Raw genomic sequence first — 20228 nt, 5'->3', positions numbered from 1 at the left:
TTTCAAGGTCCTTAGTTGAAGCTGAGTATAGAGTAATGACCAGTGTTGCTTGTGAAATCACTTGGGTGCTGCAATTACTCAAGGATTTGAAAATTGAGCATCCTATACCAGCTATGTTGTTTTGTAATAATCAAACAGCATTATACATAGCTGCTAATCCAGCCTTTCATGAGAGGATTAAGCATATTGAGGTGGACTGCCACCAAGTAAGAGACAAGATTATGAAAGCCATGATCAAGACCTTTCACATTGCAACCAATTCTCAAGTAGCTGACATATTTACCATGGCCTTGGGATTTTCATCTTTTGTAAGACTTTCAAAAAAGTTGGGCATAAAGGATATTTTTGTTCCAAGGCAATTGAAGGTAGCTTATTCTGTTCAAGTCATAGAGCTTGCAATTTAGGACTTGAGGGGGAGTGTTGAAATTGAAGTGATGGCTAAACAACAGACTGGAGCAAACGACAAGAAGAAGAAGAAGACGACATCAATTAGTTCAGCACAAGTTGCACGTGCAAAGGAAAGAAAGAAGAGCAGCTAGGAGGTCCAGCTGTCAAGTTGATTGGTTGAGTTAGGGAGTTTGTTAAGCTGTTGAGAGTTAGTTAATTTACCTATTTTGGCGCCATTTTTCTGTTACTCTGTTGTGTTATATATATATATATATATATATATATATATATATATATATATATATATATATATATATATATTAGATTGCTAATTCATTTGTACTCTCTGATATAGAAATAAAACTAGAAGTTTCCAATTCAATCTTCGTGTACTTCCTTTCTTTGCAGGTCGTTTTCATTTCATTAAAGCATCTGTGCAGTTCAAGTGAGTTTTCACGTAGCTTTGGTTGGTATACCACTTGTTTCACACAAATTCTATTCTTCGTGATTTAGTAATGATCACTTTTCAACCAAGAAATGACTTTTTCTTTTTATCAAGGAATAATTTCTTGCGTAAGTTTGTTTTGTATATCCCTCGATTCACATATTATATATTGTCTTATTCAGTAATCTCATTTTTAACCATGTAATGGCCGTTGCATTCTTATTCAGTATTCTCACTTTTGAACCAAGTAATGGCCATTTTCTTCTTATGAAGGAAATGATGTAAATTCAGTTAGTTCTACAAGCTCTGTTGCCTATACCAGAGAGCACCCATGGCCATTTCACCAGTGTTTTCTAATCTTTTCAATTTTTATGTTCTTGATTTCTCCATACTCCTCATTGTTCTCTTGTCTGCCCTCATCATTATCATTTTGCGGAGTTATAGATCCTTTCAACGGTTGAAGAAGCGTTTCGAGAAGGTTAGCTGGGAAATCAAGCTCTTGGATGCTCTCCTAAAAGATGTAGAAGCTGTTTCAGAATCAGGGAGAAAAATAGATGAGAAAGCCCACCAACTTGGGAATTCCCAACTGAGATCAGTAGCCACTGTACGACTAAATGATGTTACGAGAGGATGGGTGGATGCAACCAAAACTGTGGTTCGCAATGTACAGGATTGGAGAAAAACCTACGACGAACTGAGTGAAAGAAGAAAATCCCTGAAATGGATTTTCTTTGGTTTCCCGGATTACAAAAAAATTCATACCCTCCAGATTGACATGGATTCGTGCAGTTCTGAGATAAATGTTCAAATTGTGGAGATACACAGAGAACAAATCTGTAAATTTGTTGAGTCGTCAAGGTCTGCTGTTAGAAGCCTGCAGGACAGACCAATAGAGGAAGACAAGAGGAAGCCTTACCAAAAACATGCAAAAAGTGCCTCTATTGAAAAGAAATTAAAAGTCCTTATCAGTATGACTCCAGATTTAGTGTCTGAAAAGCAAAAGGAAGTAGCGTACTCCATCAACTTTCCACTTCAGCTACTGATTGCTTTCCTGCAAGATTTAGAAGGGCTTATCTTGGAAAGTAAAATCGAAGAGGCCTGGGTGGAGGAAGCGCATGACACCATCGACGAAATACAACATGAAATTGAGAGGAAACAGAAAATCCCAACTCTAATTAGCTGGCTTCCGTATTTTGGTAATTTGATAACAAGCCGTAAGCTCATGAAGAGTTTTTCGGGCATGGAGAGTCGTCTCTCGCGTCTCTTTCTGAGAAAGCAAGAGTTTGGTTTCACCTTTGTCAAAAGATATCAATCACAACCTGTCCACCTGTCTCCACAAAAGCAAACTCAGGCCACCACCCTTGAAAAGAATATTATAGTTCTTCTTGACGACTTTAGCAACAAGCTCAAACATGCGCCACCCGTTGCAACTTATCAGCTCAAACAGCTAGAAAAACTTTTCCATCAAGTGCACCAATTTCTCAAAGAAGCAAATGCGGTTGAAGGCATAGAGAATTTAAAGAATTCAAAAGCGGCTTGGAAGGATCAAATGAAAGCCATTATTAAAGATGCAAATATATCCTTGGACGCCTACATACGAATCTCAACTTCCAAAAGGAGCAACACTCAAAGCGAGACAGATCCTTGGCAGAAGTTCTCTGCAGAACTAGGGGAATTCCAGAAAGCCCTCCAACTTCTTGAGGTAAGGATAAAGTTATGTCGCATTGAACTTAAGGAAGAGACAAACTTGGAGGTCGGCTTAGAAGAAGACATACATGAAATAGTCACCCAACTGACCACCAAGAGGGACCGGTTCTCAACTCATGCAATTGTGGGAATGAAAGGTATCGGTAAGACAACTCTGGCAAAGATGGTTTTGAACAATAAAAATATTCAGAACCATTTTCATTACAGATACTTGGTGTCTCTACCTGATTCAATGAACGACGACAAGAATTTGCTCCAAAAAATATTAGGACATGATGTCCTGCCACCTCCTGAGGATGGGAAGGTAAAAGATTACACGTTCAAGGAGGTGAAAGATTTCTTGAAGGGTAGGAAGTACCTGCTAGTTCTGGACAATATCATGAGAAAGGAAACCTGGGATACTCTAAAAGAAGCATTCCTTGATAACAAAAATGGGAGCAGAATTTTGCTCACCACACGAGACAAGAGTGTAGCTTCACATGCTGACCCAAGTTGTTTCTCATACCGACTCCGACTACGAACTAAAGATGAGAGCTGGGATTTGTTTAGACAGATGGTGCCTGAGCCTCAACTCTCTCAAGAATCGAAAAGACTGGCAGAAAAATTTGTAAGGAGATGTGGGGGCTTGCCGCTTTCCATCTTAAGTACTGGGTATCTGTTGTCCGGGAAAGAATTCACTACTGGGGAGTTGTCAAGGGCGCTTGAACATATCAATCCTTACCAGGCACCATGGAGAGACAACTGGGAAACAAATAGAAAAGACTTGTCTCCGATTCTAATAAAATGTCTCTCTCACTTTGCACAATTCCCCAAAGATTCTGAAATTTCTGCAAAGAGATTAGTGGCTTTGTGGGTTGCAGAAGGGTTCGTAGAACAAACTGATAAGCCCCTTGAATCTGTGGCAAAGCAGAATTTGAAACACTTGATTGAATGCAACCTGGTACAAGAACTGGAAAGGAAGCACAACGGGAAGGTCCTGAGTTGTGGCTTACCTAGTGCTCTGCAAGAACTCTGGTCGCGACTGGAATCACCGGATTCAACTTTGAGCCCAGATCAACGGCTTCCTTATTATTTTGTTCAGATGGATACCATTTCTAGTCAAAGACATGGTAGCAGCCTAAATTCACGAATTATATTGCAAAAGTGCAGAAATCTCAGCTCCATTCTCTTCTTTGACTCCCGAGAAGGAGATAAACCTGGGAAAGAAATTGGTGACTTCCTTCGTATGGGCATTGCAAGTGGGCATCTCTTACACTTAGAGATCCTTGATCTTGAACATATATTCAGACCTCACTTGCCAAGAAGTATAGGAAGATTAACTCGTTTAAAATATTTGGGCTTAAGGTGGACTTACCTAGAGGAGATCCCATCATCAATTGGCAAGTTAGTGAACCTCCAAACTTTAGATTTGAAGCATACTTACATCCATACTCTTCCAGGGTCAATATGGAAGTTGCAGAATCTTCAAAACCTATACATGAATGGAATTTATCGAAGCAGCTTTGCTCCTCAACAAAGAGGGAATTTTCTGGATCGTCTAAGAGGGAATTTACTGCAAAATCTCCAAGTACTGTGGGGTGCATTTATGGATAACGATAGTCCTCTGAAGGATGCCCTCAAGTTGTTAAAAAACCTTAGAAAATTGGAACTGGCATTCCAGTTGGACTTGTCACAGCAAAATGAATTGGCAAAAAGTCTTGTGGAATTGAATCACATTCAAACATTGAGGTTGAAATCAATTGATGAAATGGGTCGACCTCAAGATATTGATTTGAATCACTTGTCAGGCCTAGTAAATCTCTCCGACCTATATTTGTTTGGGAAACTATTGAAGCCATCCATCATTGTAAACATTATTGGACTCCCTCAAAGCCTGACTGAGCTTACCTTATCGGCCTCTCAGCTTTCAAATGATCCAATGCCAGAGTTGGAGAAGTTTTACAACCTCAAATCGCTCAGTTTCTTCTCTGGTTCTTATATTGGAAAAAGAATGGTTTGTTCCAATGGAGGCTTTCGCCAGCTTGAGTTTCTGAAGTTCTTCCTACTTCAAGAGCTGGAAGAATGGACTGTGGAGGAACAAGCAATGCCACACTTGAAGCGGCTGGAGATACGATCCTGCAAGAGCTTGAAGGTCCCTTTTGGGTTGGGGAATCTAAAGAGTGTTCGTGAGTTTAAGATAGAAGACATGCCAGAGGAATTCAAAACAAGCATTGAGAAAAAAACCAAGGAACTAAACTGGGGCGAGGGTGATATTGCTATCTTCACTGACAATATTTATTGATACTGCTGAATGAAAATCAAGATTTTACCAATGTGAGGTTATCTTTCTTATTCTTTCTCTTTTTCTTATAATTTTTTAGTCCTCGAAACAACTCATTAAGATTTTGACACTTATTTTGTAAATTCAGATTTATGCTTCCTTTCATTACTCGTATGACCTTGAGGAATGATGTGGGCGTCGGACAAAAAGTAGCAGAGCTGTTTGGAGATGATGTTTCAATCAACTCTCATGCACAAGGGTACTCTTTAATATTTTTATTATTTTGTGTCACTTGGTTCTAAGGTATTTGATCAATAAAAGTTATGACTGGAATAAAGACGGACGCTTTGTTACAAGCAAAGTGCTACTGTCCGTGTGTGTATTTCTTTTTCTGTGTTAGTTGTTTCTATCAATAAGATGTAATAGTCATATGCTTGTCATGCAAATGACGAAAATAAAATTGTACTCTTTGGTGCGAATAAAGTGATACTGTCCTATTGTACTCTTTTATTGGGTGGGGGTCATATGTTTATCTTAATTTGTAGACAGATAAATCTGTTTGTGACTGACGAATTTTGATGACTAATCTTTTATAATTATTCAGTCTGTTGTGCTAATTGTTCTTTTCCCTTAGACAGACAGGTAGTTGTCTAATTCAGTAGTTATTTACAAGGAAAATGCTAAAAGCATAAACAATTTTACTAATTTTTTTACAAAGTACTTATATGGTGAGTAGTTATTAGCAAGTAAAAAGTGATATTAGTACGTCAAAATAAGAATCAATAAAAATTCATTATATCAAAAGTTTGTAAAAATATTGTAAAATAGTTGATGTTTATAACATTACTCTATTTAGAAATTAGACACACAAAAATGCCTTTTGATTTACATTTGCGCAATTGAGATGAAAGTGTGAAACTACAATTACTCTTGTTCTTCTGCTCATTGATTAAAGGAAAATTTTGATAACTGCCTCATCATTTTGTTATGTGTGAGCATTGTGAAGTAGATGGAGAGTGAATCCTCTAATGCAACAATTTAAATATGCCTGGAGTGTTTAAAATAAACCTTGAAGTTCTTGATGAAGACGGCATGGTAATATAGTAGGTGGAAACAAGATTCTATGGAATTTCAAATCACCTTATTAAAGTATAAAGATAGCTAAAAATAAGATAAGAAAAATATCAATTTACACTTGTTTACATCCACTATCTTACATCAATATTCACAATTGATATAAAAATGTTCACATTTTTAAATATCTACATTTGAACACATGAAAGTAGATGTAAAAAAACTGATGTGAAAAAATAAGTGTAAGAATATAAAAACCCTAAACCAAATAATATCTATTCTTGAAAATAACTCTCCATATTGAAAATTACCAATTGGCAATGGCAATCAATTTTTCTTTTTTTCTTTTCTTTTTTCTTTTTGGTTAATTAAATATTGATGTACAAGGGATTTGAGCCCCATCCTTACCTACCATCATAGTTATGAGGGTGGAAATGTTATTCAACCTAAAAATCATTGGTATTAAGTAGTTCTTAGTATTTAATACCAAACGAAAATTTAATTACCTGATCAATAAAATGGCATAAGTTACGCATAGTTACTTAAATGCAATATGTTAAGTTCTTCAATTAAATTCAAACACATGTTTAAATTGATCAATGACACACAAATAATGTTATTTTTTCCAAAGACAATTACATTCAATACAGAAATGTGTTAAAATTTAATTGGGGAACTTAATGTATTGCAGCGAAATGATTATACATAAATTTTACACATAATATAGTAGCCTTATTAGACTGTACATCTTTCTTGGTATATCTAGATAATAGCTAGGAGCATAAACTGAAACACTCTAGGGCTACAAAGATAGTTATTAAATTATTAGGACCGCATAGAAAACATTCCTCCTAGAGTAGCTATGCTGGGATAGCCTAAAATATCTAAAAACATTGGCTTCTTATAATAGAATACGTCTTGTTTATCTCGACGAAATGGGCGGAATGGCGGTCCCGGTTCCAAAAATATTCACGACTTTCAGTATCTTATCGATGGCTTCCCTCGCATTACCGGGGATGAGTGGTTTTGTTGCAGAATTAATAGTATTTTTGGGAATAATTACCAGTCAAAATTTTTTTTTAATACAAAAAATACTAATTACATTTGTAATGGCAATAGGAACGATATTAACACCTATTTATTCATTATCTATGTTACGCCAAATGTTCTATGGATACAAGTTTTTTAAAACTCTTATTTTTATCTCTATAGAGGATACTAATTTTTATAAAATAAAAAAATATTGGGGAAACAATTTACCTTTGGGAATTCAATTCTTACTAGGCATGCCAAATTTGTAATTAAACACAAAATCTCAAGTTTGGAAATCAAACAATCGAAATAGTTTCACAACTATATTTTTGTATTAATGAACTTGTAGGTACAATTCTCTATATTTAGATTCTAATACAATAGAATAATCCTCTAATTCGATCTCCTTGGAAAATTTTTCAATTCAAGTATTATCTTGATTCGAGCAAAAGTTTTTCTTTGCTTTGATTGGAAAGTGGATTGAAAGATCTTTGGAGTGGAATTGCAATGAATCTCTGGTTGTGTGCTTATTAGAAATTTTTGTTCCTCATGTTCCTTATGTATCCTTTGAATGTTCTTGACCTTCGAAGATTTTGATGGAAGTTCTTTAGGGCTTTGGAGGTTGAATTCGATGATTACAATAGATCTTTGCGACTTTGAAGAATGATTTCAATTAATGTTCTTCGAATATTCTTTATCTTCAAAGATTTGTATTTGAAGTTCTTTGGGGATTTAGAAGCTTGAATCCGTGGAGTTTCACTAATTTGTAGTACCTTGGAGTTTCTCAAAGCTTTTAAGTTTGATACCAATGAAATTTGAGATCTAGGAAGGTGATTTGAATGATTCTGCTTCGAATGCTCTTCATTTTAAAAGGTTAAAGTTCTTGATAGGCTTCAGAGCTTAATTCTGGCAAAGTTTCTAGACTTATGGATCTGTCTAAATCCCCCCCCCCCCCCCCCCGCATTTGATAACACATGATTGGCTATGAGCAACAACACGTGTCATAATTTTAATGGAGGGACTTTATGTCTTGCTCTCTAAGGGACATATGACTTCATTTAAATTAAAATATCAAAACGTGTCGACGTGTGATTGGATCTTGGACATCTTTTGTAATTTTTATTCATTGACACTTGGAATATTTTTCATTGGTCTTTGTATAATGAAAGTGGATCCACTAAGTAACACTCCGCGTCTTGTAATTAGTTGCAAAATTTCTACTTCTACACCAATCTCGACCGATCAAACCACCATTGAACAATAATCTTACCCATTCAATCCAACTCCCTCACCGATCGGCAACAAGTCTGAAATTTCTCCACCTAATATCATCGAGTTACTTACAAGTTGGGCACAAACCCGACCCGGACCAATCCATAGACACCCCTACCTACCATCCCATAGTTATGAGGGTGGAAATGTCATTTAACCTAAAACTCATCGATAGTAAATAGTTCTTAGTATGTAATACCAAATAAAAAAATAAATTCATTTATCTCCCTTAATAAAAAGGCAAAAGTTAGGTATAATTCTTTAAGAGCAATACATTAAGTTTTTTAATTAAACCTAAACATATGGTTTCATTGACCACTAAAGCATAATAATATTATCTTTTTTAAAGATAAATATATTTAATCTAATTAGGGGACATAATGTAAGAAAGTGTACCTATAATTTAACCATGATTTAATATCTCTTGAGAGGCGGCTACTAATGAAAAAATAAATAAATAATATTGGGAAATAATTGATCTTTGGGAATTCATTTCTGACAAGTGACGAACCCACCTATATTTTCCAGCATGGTAATACAGAGTTAGGTCTGTAAGAGGCCCATGAATTTTGTTTTCTTTTTTCCGGTTTGGTGTAGCCACGAAGTTAGGCCCGGTCCTCGGAAGGCCTTTTAATGATTGTCAAGCTGGTTCCGTTAAGTATATTCATTAGGATTTCATATAGTTTGTAGCATGTGGGCCCATAGATGATTGAAGTAGAGTTTCATTCTTGACACTATGGCCTATGGGGCCAAGCCTACTATGAGGGATTTGGGACCAATGAAACAAATATTTGGTATGATTGAATATCCCTCGTGATAGAAAGAACAAAAATTTGTCACAATCTCAGGAGAGTTTCGTTGAAAAGATATGTTTAGTTGGGCAAAGTAAAACCAGTGAGTACCCCACTTGTAAAACCAGTGTGAAATCGTGGTATTTCACATTTTGGCGCAAAAAACGCAGCAAAAAAAAAAAAATGCTTACTACACACAAAAAAGTACGTTTTGAAACCGCAATATGAAGAGAGTGACTTATGCATCAGCTTTTGGTAGTTTAATGTATGACATGGTGTGCACAAGGTTTAATCTTGCTTACGATGTTGGAGTTGTTAGTCATTTTCTTTCTAATCATGGATGATAGGATTTGAACTGGTGAATATCGGTGACAATGTATTTTGTTATAATGTTTGTAATTTTGTGAATAAAAAATTTTGTTCTTGCTCACCTATAAGCCGCTAAATCATGATTTCAGATATAGATTTCTCCTCTGCTTGAGCGACAACTTGAAGCCTGCTCGACAGGGTCATTAAGCCCACTTGAACGAGCTTATCATAAAAAGTTTGTCTAATTACAAAACGTCTTGAGAAAACATAGATTAGTTTATGAGATAATCAAGGAAATTTATTTTCTTAAAAAAATTAATAATAATAAAAACCAGCACCTTAAGTGGGTTATAGTAGCCATTTTTCACATTAAGCAAGTATTGGCGTTCTAAGCTATGAAGCACGGGTGCGGGTGCAGGTGCGGGTGCGGGTGCAGGACTCGGCAATTTTTGAAAAATGTGGGTGCGGGTGTGGCGGGACTCGGCGATTAAAAAATTATTAAAAGTATTTTTTTTTATATTTTTAATATATTACTAAGCATACTTTTTCACATTATATAAACATATACCAAATTTAAGAGCAATAGTAGATAATAACTAAAACATGATGTTCATAAATTAAATACAACTCACAAGATTGAAACTAAAACATTCCATGATGTTCAGAAATTAAAATATAACTCATAAGTTTGAAACTAAAACTAAATAAAAGACAATCAACAAGACAATCAAACACCAACATCTTCATCATCAAGATCAATAGCTTCACTTCGAACTTCACTTCGAACTTCACTTTCACTAGTAGTAGCACTAGTGCTAGCATTCCCAATAACTATGGCCTCCAACTCTAGCTCATCAAGTGTAAGGGTTGCACTCTCAAGAATTCCAGCTCCTCCATGTATGTCACTCTCATTCCAAGAGTCTCCTCCAATATCCCACATCTGTGTTGCTGTATGTATGTACTCCTCATTGCGCCTTGACAAGAGTCGAAGATTAGAATGTACATATACCAAATCATCAGCATGTGCAGGAGCCATTTTGTTTTGTTTTTAAGGAATGAATGAATTTGTATGTGCTCCAATTCCTCTCAGCACATGAGGATGAACAAGGTTGTCCAAGAAGTTTAAGGGCAAGGGTTTGAAGAGTTGGAAATGCGGTGCCATGGTATTGCCACCAAACCAAAGGTTGTAAGACCCACCTATCTGTCAAGGCAGCTGGTGAAGGAAACCTCCCTCCTGAAAATGCTGTAAACTCAAACTTCACCACACTTAATTCATTCCCATCTTCAAAGTGTCGATCCAAATACTTGCTCATTTCCATAGAAATTTCATAATCTCGATGTGGAGTGATGCGTTTTGGATTCTCCAAAAGCCATTCAATGGAGTAATACCTAGAGTTAAAGATTAAAAAACAAATAAAAATGAAAGGTGTGTTTTACTAGAAGGGGGAACTAAAGAAAATAGAAAATAAATGTACTTACTTAGGATTTAAGGAATGAGCCAAGCAATGTAGTGGTGTACAATTTTTAGTCCATCGATCAATGAGTATATCATACACCACATTCCAAAATGAGCTATGCTGATCATCTTCCAAGCCTTCGTGCTGATATATTACTGCTTTCACCTTCTCTATCATTGAATCCCACATCTCATACATAAGATGAAGACAAGACTTATCTGTGTCGGCTATTCGTAGCATATCATAAATAGGTGCTGTGAATTCAAGGATATAATCGATATTATCCCACCAAAGATCACTTAGAATCAGATCTTTCACTTTTTGAGCTTTTCCAACATCATCCTCCCTATAAGAAGCCCATTGGTCACTAATAGCCATGGCTTGAAGGTATCTTTTTATCAATTTAAACCTTTTTAGCATTACAATGACCGAAGCAAATCTAGTATCAGCAACTTGGAACAGTTTTAATAGATAAAATTCATTAAACATTGCCAACCTCATTGAATGGTTCATGATAAAAACACATATGAAGGATGCATCATCACCAATATGTGTAATCCAACTACATTCCTCATATGTAATTTCATTCTTTTCAGTGTTTTTTGCTACACAAATATTCTTCAAAGCTAGATTAAGAGTGTGGACAACACAGGGTGTCCAAAATATTTTAGGATACTCACCTTCAATAAGAGATCCAGCAGCCTTCATCACACTAGCATTATCAGTGATGACTTGGACAATTTTTTCATGTCCAATCTCTTTTATAGCATCCTTCAACACCCCAGCAATATAATGTTTGTCTTTGAACTCACCTGACCCATCAATTGCCTTTATAAACACTGGATCCCCATCTAATACAACCATAATATTAATAAGAGGCCTCCTTTGTGGATCAGACCATCCATCAGAAACTATACTTACACCATTTTTAAGCCAAAAGTCCTTAATTGGTTTTAAAAGTCCTTCAACATGAGTTCTTTCTTTTTGCAAAAGTGTTGTTCTCAAAGCATTGTATCCAGGAGGAACATAACCCGGAATGCTATGGGTAGCAGCATATGCATAGGAATTACGATAATATGGGTTCCTTGCAAAGTTAAACGAAAGCCCACCAGTGTAAAACATCCTAGCAATTCTACTATCCAATTCATGTCTAGCATTATTCTAGTATGCTTTCTCCAAAGTATTATTCACAGCCACCTTCCTCCTCTTACCATCAATCGGATTTGTACTATCACTCCTTTCATGTCTCCGAAATGGGGAAATAGGTATAGGCCCACGGCCTGGGGGAGGTAGGGGTAAGGGAATTTGACTTCTCCGTTCTCTCTCTAACTTATCATTCTCAACTTGATCATGCATGTGCTGCATTTCCAGCCTATGACTCGGTGTCACCTTAGGGCACGGTTTAATTCCTTTATTAGGAATTTTTAATAGATGAGCCATAACCCCAGAATAAGATCCCATATAAACTACACCACAATAATTGCACTTAAAGTATGTGTTTCCCCCTGATTTAACAGATGCACCAGCTAGTTTTTCTACTTTAGTCACATACTACCAAAGAGGAGATTCATCATTTGGCACTTCTTGATTAGACGAAGGTGAAGTTTCTGTGCTAGTAACTTCGTCCATTGCAAATTCAATAGATTCGATTTAACCTACAAATAATAACTATTAACTAAATAAATTAATAATAAATCAAACCAAGTTCACAAATCACAGAATCACAAATAATAAGTTAATAACTATTAACTAAATAAATTAATCATACATCAAACTAAGTTCACAGATTCACAAATAATAACTATTAACTAAATAAAACTAAGATTGAAAAGAAACTAAGATTCACAAATCACATTCACAGATTCACAAATCACAAATCAAACTAAGATTGAAAGCTTTATATCAATACCTGAGTTGAGAATGCGTGAGAGAGAGTTGAAGTTTCTGTTGACTGAGTGTTAATAGAACCCGTGGATTCTCAGCACTGCCACAGGGGAGACGGAGAGCAGAGACAGAGATTTAAGGCAAAGAGTGAAGGGCTGAAGGCAAAGAGTGAAGGTAGAGATGGAGAGCAGAGCACACCGCAGAGAGGCAGAGAGCACAGAGACCGCAGAGAGGCAGAGAGGCAGAAAGCACTAAGGCGCACGGCGTGAGACGGTGAGAGCTAAAGTTTTGTTTGGTTTGATGAAGTGAGAATGAAGTGGGCTGAAGTAGGGTTTGATATTAAGTTCATACGGTGCGTTTCGCACCTTTTTTTTTTTTTTGAATTTCGTCCTGAATCGGCCGTTTCAGTCTGAATCGGCCATTTTGGCGGTTTCGCCGGTATCGGCCAATATGGCCCGATTCAACCCGAGTCAGCGTGAATCGCACCCAGTCTGAGCTACGTCGGTGCTAGTCGGCTGGAAAAAGGGTGGACACACGTGGCAAATGCGGCGGGACGCGGCACCGACGCTTAAGCAGCGGCGTCCCTTGTGCGTTGCCGCGTCTCGCCATGTTGGACGCGGGTGCGGCACCTCCGGTGCTGCGTCCGTGCATCCCAGGTTCTAAGTTGAGAACCATTTTCATTAAACATTAGAGAGGCTTGATCTCCCATGCTTCCAAGTTGAGAACCATTTTCATTGAAGAGTAGAGAGGCTTGAGCTCCCATGCTTCCAAGCTAAAAATAGTGGTGACTCCAAGACTTCTTTTCAACAGGGTCATTAAGAAACTTAAGTTAAACAAATTTTAATAAAAATATAAATTTTATATATTGAGTTTTGGATCCAAATAAAAAAGTCATGCAAATACGAGAAGTTTTAAAATTTTCGTCTATAAATTTTCATATTTGAAAGCTCAAATAGTGTAAAATACTATTGATTGTTTAGACTCCTAATTTTAAACTTACAACCAAATAGCTTTTACTCTACTTATCTAAGTGTGGAACAAGAGTAAATGAAATGTAATAAACCAGAACTACTCTAGTGCATAAACATAAGCATGAAACAATAAATGTAAAGCACAAAAAGTAAGGAAAGAGAGATACAAACACAAGATAACATTGAGATGTGTTATCAAAGAGGAAACTGAAGTACTCGGTTAAAAACCTCTCCGTAGTCGTCCAAGCCAAAATGATCCATTAAAGAATAAAGTTGGAGTACACGGATATGAAAAAGACCCTACAAGCCTAATCTGCCTAATGTACTTGAACCCTTTGAGTTTCAGCTTTCAATAGACTTCACCAAGTCTTGTCTTCACCATATTTCCGGATATCACAATGAGCTCAAAATTGCATCCACCAATCAATAGCTTCTTCTAATGCTTTCAACACGCACCAAAACTTCTCTCAATACTCAGATTGGGTGAGGTAAGTGCTTAGGCTAAGAACCTCTCAAGAATTTGTAATTGGAGATGTAAGAGTAAAGGAAAACTAAGAGAAATTGTGTAGAAGATTGTGGGTTTACAATCTCTAACTCTCAAGTGTATTGCTATGGTTTTCTCTCTAAATGTCTCCTTACAATTTCATGGATAATGTGGGCTTATATAGTGTGTGTAAAGAAATAAGGAGAGCACTCTTTAAAAACATCCAAGCAGAGAGATTCACGAGCCACTCGTGAGTTTTTCACATGGCCTTTCGTGAATTTCACTGTTTTCACAATTCTTCACCAAACTCTCACACTCAACCCTTACATTAAATCCCACAAATTAACATATAGGGAAATGATTGAACAGAATACAATCAAATTTGAAATGGAATTAAAGCCAACAAAAACATAGTTGTAAATCACAACTTTACAATATTTTAAAATCTTTACATGATAATTCATTATGAGTTGTCATTATCTATTGTCAACGTAGGTATGTGTAACCATTTTATTTTGTGAAGTTCGCATAAATTTTTTTATTTTTAGGAAAAATTACACTTTATTACCCTAAACTATGCATTAGAATACACTTTGCATCCTAAACTATTCGACTGCACACTTTGCACCCTAAACTATCACACTTTGAACCCTAGTGTTATTTTTGTGGTTATATTTAACAGAATCTTGCTACATGTGACAAACACATGCTTCTTACTTAGGTGAAATAAAGTTAAAAGATTGAAACACCCTTCTTCAAAATTAATTAAAACAAAACCCAAAATTTTCCACTTCTCTCTCTGTCTCGTGTGGTGCCATCCTCTTCCCTGGATTCAATTTTAAATATTTAAATTTACCTCTCTAATTCCATAGCAGAATTCATTCACAGTACCCCATCCAGTTTCCCCAACTAATTTTTTCTTCTTCTTTATCATTATCTCCTTTGAACGAATTCACAGACAAATGTAAACTTAAAATAAGACTGTACAACTATTAAAACCAAAAGTAACCAAACAAGCCCATTAATTTATATTATCCATAACAAAAAAATAAAAAATCAAACAAAGAGGTAAGAACTAACAAAAACACTTAAACCATTTTATTATAGATTTAAAAAAATTAGAATTTTTAAGCACAAAATTAATCAGAGAAAAATAGAAAAGATTAAAAAAACCTTAAACACAGATCTCCTAGTGGACAAATCACTTCCAACAGGAATGATAACAGCAACTTGAAAACAAACCCCCGTACCAAAAACATTAGTAAAACAAAAGTCAAAAGTTTAAACCAAAAAGTACCCAAAAGACAAAGACCCATGTTTTTGTTTTGAGTAATGAGAGAGAGAGAGAGAGAGAGAAAAAAAAAAAGAGATAGAATGAAAGAAATGGGTAGTGAACTTGAGATGCGGCCAATTGAGCCATTGATGAGATCAATTAGAGAGGTTTGAGAGAAAGCTGAGAACACTTTGAGAAGAGAAGTGTTGTCAATAGTATTATAAGCTAACAACACTTTGAGGTATGACTCTCTGAATGATCCTTTCGATAGTGCTATGAATTCTGCTATGGAATTAGAGAGGCAATTTTAAATATTTTGAAACTAAATCTGGGGAAGAGGATAGCACCATGCGAGAGAGAGGTAGATGTGAAAAATTTTGGGTTTTGTTTTAATTGATTTTGAAGAAATGTGTCTCAATTTTTTAACTTTGTTCCGCTTGAGCAAGAAGAGTGTGCTTGTCACATGCAGCAAGATTCTATTTAATATAATAGCAAAAATAACACCGAGGTGCAAAATATGATAAGTGTAATAGTTTAGGGTGCAAAATGTGCAATCAGATAGTTTAGGATGCAAAGTGTAATCTAATGCATAGTTTAGGGTGGTAAGTGTAATTTCCCCTTATTTTTATACAATTGTCATTTTTTTTATAAATATATTTTAAACTGAATAACAAAACTCAACCCACATACATTGTATTAACTAATAACCCAACCAAAGAGCCACACTTATTCATACATATATAAATAATACACTGTGTCTACTTAACCAATCAAATACTTGAATAATATTTTTAAAAAAAAAAAAAGCTTGAACAATCACTAACTTTACTTTTTTTTTTTTTTTAATTGCTAACTTTTCAACAAAATGTTATTATGACATGATAACACCACACACATGTAACAAACCATTTATACTTCCTAATTATTAAATTATATAAAAGGTATATTATATTTTATACTATATATGCACACATTCACAGAAATAACATTATAACAAAAAATAAATATAAATTACAAACACAATTAGTATCAAACATACAGTCACACAAATAATATATAAATTTATAATGAAAAGAGAACTCAAAAACACTCACTCTTTACTCTTAGAGTTGGAGATACTAATAGTCAGATAGAAAAATGAAATTCATAAGAGAGAGAGAGAGAGAGAGAGAGAGAGAGATTTGTGATCTATATTTTGGTTGGTTTTGGGAAGGGTTGATATGTATTATTGTTTGGTTTTTGGTTAGACAGATTTGTGCTAGAGTGTGCATAATTTTAAGTCTACAAAAACATTTTTAAACATAAATTAAGCTACTAAAAATATATTTTATATATATACATCTATATATATAATTGAAGTCTCTGAAACTCTCACAATTTTCCACATTAGCACAAATTTTTTTTTAAAGTAATTAAAAAACCTTCCTTTCTTCCCCAAAAGTAAGTGCAAACGCAATAAAACTCTTAAAGTTAATTTATATTATTTTTAAACCAAATTTCATTTAAAAATTCCAAAAAAAAACCCTACGTGAACCACACAACCAGCGGCTATATCTCCATCTAAAGCAGCATTATCGCTAAAAGTTTGTCCTCTGATGATCGCTCCACTCATGCGCTTGCACAGACATACAACCTAATTTCTGATATATGAGAGCTTCTTTAAACGCACTCATAGACCAAACTAGATGTGGTAACTCATGATATTGACAGTTATCTTTATATATATCCTTTTGGAGCAACATTATTGACATTATTGGAAACTCATAATACTGATAGTTCTCTTCAAGAAGATAATGGTTTTGATCATAGGGATTTGTTATTAGTGCAGTGAAAGTTGATTTCTATTGAGTAGTCACATATATTTTTTTTTTTGTTTTGTTTTGTTTCAATAAATTCTAGGATTATCATCTTCTGATTCTTTATGCCTATTGGAACTTTCAACGGTCATGGATTATTCTTTTGAGGGTATCTTCACCTACAACCATTGGCTTCACAAATTTACACCTCATTATATATATTTTTTAATTTCTTTAATTAGACTGCGATATTAGGAGTTATTAGAGAGACTCATGTTAGGATTAGGATTTATTAGAGAGACTCAAGTTAGAATTACGATTTATGTTATTTCTGTTACGATTTCTTTTTTTTTTTTTTGGTTTAATAAATTTGAATTTAGGATCTAGATGATGATGATGATGATGATATATACATATATATATATATATATATGTGTGTGTGTGTGTGTGTGTGTGTGTGTGTGTGTGTGTGTGTATTGGTTAGTGTAGCGTTTGGTTTGAATTCAAGGTTTTTTGCTACTGCAATTCACTCGAAATTTTTACTATATTTGAAAAAACAAAGTTTTTTTTAGGGTTTAATCTAATGTAGAATTATAGATTCTCACATTGTTTGGTTAGGGTTACATTGCAGTTGATGATAAGTACATCTGAAATGTATGTATGTATGCTTTGGGCTCCACTATTGCTATGGCTATTTTCCCTAGGGGTAACCAATCTTTTTTGTTATACTTCTCTATTGTGAAGTTATATATTCTTTTTTTTTTTCAACGATTTTTAGGCTTTGAATCATCTAATTTATTATTATTATTTTTAGACTTTTGGAAATTTTAACATCTGATTCTTTGACTTCTCACTTTTTTTTTTTTGCAAGATCTAAAATTGTCTAACAGATTTCAACAACTATATGCACAAATTATTCTTTTGGAGGTAACCCATCTTTCTCTATATTTCTTTGTTGTGTAATTACATAGACATATATATTTTGTTTTGTTTCATTAATTTTTTGGCTAAGAATTTTCAGATTCTTTAATTTTTTTGGCCTTTTGAAAGTTTTAACATTTGAATTTTTGGGTTCATTTTTTGCAATAATTGAATTTGTCAACTATATAGCCATAGATTAGTCTTTTGAGTGCAGCCACATCTTTCTCTTATATTTCTTTGTTGTGTGATCAAATATTTTCATTATGCTTTAATAATTTTAGCTTTGAATCTTATACATGATACATTATACATTTATGCAAAGTTTTCCCATGTATTGCACGGGTTAGTGTGTGTATATGTATATAATTATTCCAGGTAACAAGTACAAGTATAAGTATAAACCTCATTGTTTATACCATAAGTAATAGTTGTTGGTACTACATCTGATAACTTATAAGACTCTGAATTAATTATTCCTAGATCTGTTGGTATCTCTAGGAGGGATGATGGTTGGGAACTTCTACTGCTGGTAGAAGAGTAACTTCTAAACAACCTATTCATAGTTCTGATTTATAAGCTTAAATAAATAATTACAACATAATCACCTTTAACCTCAAACTTCTGGATCTAACCTTTAGATTTGAAACAGGGAATACAACAATGAGATAAACACCTTATCTATGCACCTGATTACCTGGCCACTCTCTTCCAAATGAGGACCACCCTTCAACGCCTTCCCCGGCTTACACGGGCTGACCAAACCAAATCCAGGAAGATTACGAGACTTACAGTCAAAGACAACACAGAGCTCGGTTAACAAGTCTCACAAGTATACTTCTGCAACAAACTCTAGGGCTAAACACAAAAACAAGAAGAAGTAGATAAGTGGGATGCAAAGGCTAATCTGGGCAAATAATCACAGAATATTAAACAAAAAAGTTAAGAAGGAGGCTTAGCCTACCATTTACAGATGTAAAAGAAGATGACGAAATAGTAGCAGACGAAGAAATAAATGAATGGGAATGGAAGAGTTATCATGAAATAGATGTAAAACAATATATGAGGTATGGGAGATATATCCATGAAAATAATTCCAAATAATATAATGCTTAAGTAACTTGGATAACTATGGCGGCAGTGCCGACCAACTTGATTGAATATACAAGTAACTTACAACTTCGATCGGGCCAACTTGGCTCTGATACCAAAAGGGGGTAAGTTACAGGCTAAGGCCGACTGAGGCCATGTGCTGAAAATACAAATAAAGGCCGACTAAGGCCATGGGGTTACAATTGTGAAAACTGGCTAAGGTATTACAAAAGTAAAGGGGAGCCATCTGATTACAAGTATTGGGTTGTAAAAATGATGCAAAGCTAAGTGAGGTATTTTGGAGTTCTTCCTAAAATTAGACCTCTGAGGTGATTGTTGTTATAATTGGACCTGCTTCAGAATGGAGTCTTGGCTGCCTTATATAGACTGGAGGGAGCCTTGGAGTCCTCTGAAGATTACTGGAATCACGGAAGGTGAAATACTTTTACAGGGGTCAAAACCTTTTCCACCGAAAGCAAACAGTGCTTCTAAATGATTGTGTCAGGGAACAGTAACTGTTACTGTTCGTGAATAATGACTTGTCCCCTTGCTTTTCCTGAGTACTGTTCATCTGTAGTGGCTGGTACTGTTGGGTGAATAGTAGTCTGTCGGGGAATTTGTTGAGTGCGGGTACTGTTCATATCAGTGATTAGTACTGATTTTGAATAGTAACCGGATAGGAATCTTATCCTGAAGAGTGACAAGTGCTGGTCAGGATGTTGCTTATCTGAATGCTTTAATCGCTATCCAAATTATAACCACTGTAAGGATCTTGTGAATCCTGGAAGGGATCGATTGGAAAACGATTTACTGAAGCTTCAGAAGAGGCAGGAGAAACCTTTTCTTCTAGATTTTCTGCTGGGCAAGATCTTTTAATTCTTTGCTAGATTCTTCGGCGATCTGGATGTAGTCTAGGCTAGACTGGGATCTTGTTCTATGAGCAAAGGGTTTCTGGACTGGAGGAGGGTAGTCCTTGTAGACTTGGTTGATAATTTGTTCAATCTTAAGATTGTCCCACCATTTTACTGAAAATTCTCTATCCAACAGATTGGTATTAATCTTATAATCCCATTTGC

The 20228-nt window shown here is 35.2% G+C and overlaps 2 protein-coding genes across 3 annotated transcripts; one reads left to right on the top strand and one right to left on the bottom strand.

Moving 5' to 3' along the window:
- Positions 1-1048: 1048 nt before the first annotated feature.
- Positions 1049-5301, top strand: LOC142634369 (disease resistance protein RPP8-like). 2 transcript variants are annotated; one of them, XM_075808664.1, is made up of 2 exons: positions 1049-4852; positions 4948-5301. In XM_075808664.1, exon 1 carries the CDS (start codon positions 1164-1166, stop codon positions 4818-4820), a length of 3657 nt encoding a protein of 1218 aa, XP_075664779.1. In that variant the 5' UTR covers positions 1049-1163; the 3' UTR covers positions 4821-4852; positions 4948-5301. The 2 variants fall into 2 exon arrangements, with proteins under 2 accessions (XP_075664779.1, XP_075664780.1); XM_075808665.1 differs by having other exon boundaries at positions 1049-4857.
- Positions 5302-8666: 3365 nt separating this feature from the next.
- On the bottom strand, positions 8667-11856 carry LOC142634570 (uncharacterized). Its single transcript, XM_075808870.1, has 5 exons — positions 11415-11856; positions 10757-11186; positions 10475-10666; positions 10058-10251; positions 8667-8692 (listed from the first exon to the last, which is right to left on the bottom strand). The coding sequence occupies exons 1-5, from the start codon at positions 11854-11856 to the stop codon at positions 8667-8669; spliced, it is 1284 nt and encodes a 427-aa protein (XP_075664985.1).
- Positions 11857-20228: the final 8372 nt, after the last annotated feature.

This window comes from Castanea sativa, chromosome 5, assembly GCF_040712315.1.
Source record: "Castanea sativa cultivar Marrone di Chiusa Pesio chromosome 5, ASM4071231v1".
NCBI classification, from domain to species: Eukaryota; Viridiplantae; Streptophyta; class Magnoliopsida; order Fagales; family Fagaceae; genus Castanea; species Castanea sativa.
The sequence above is the reverse complement of the archived record's forward strand: the minus strand, read 5'-3'. Positions and strand labels throughout refer to the sequence as shown.

Coding starts and splice junctions, on each gene's coding strand:
- LOC142634369 (XM_075808664.1), top strand. CDS start 1,164: ATGGCCATTTCACCAGTGTTTTCTAATCTTTTCAATTTTTATGTTCTT.
- LOC142634570 (XM_075808870.1), bottom strand. CDS start 11,856: ATGTTTTACACTGGTGGGCTTTCGTTTAACTTTGCAAGGAACCCATAT. Junction 11,187..11,414: donor TGCTGGATCTCTTATTGAAG/GTGAGTATCCTA, acceptor AACTGTTCCAAG/TTGCTGATACTAGATTTGCT. Junction 10,252..10,474: donor CCAGCTGCCTTGACAGATAG/GTGGGTCTTACA, acceptor ACTCTTGTCAAG/GCGCAATGAGGAGTACATAC.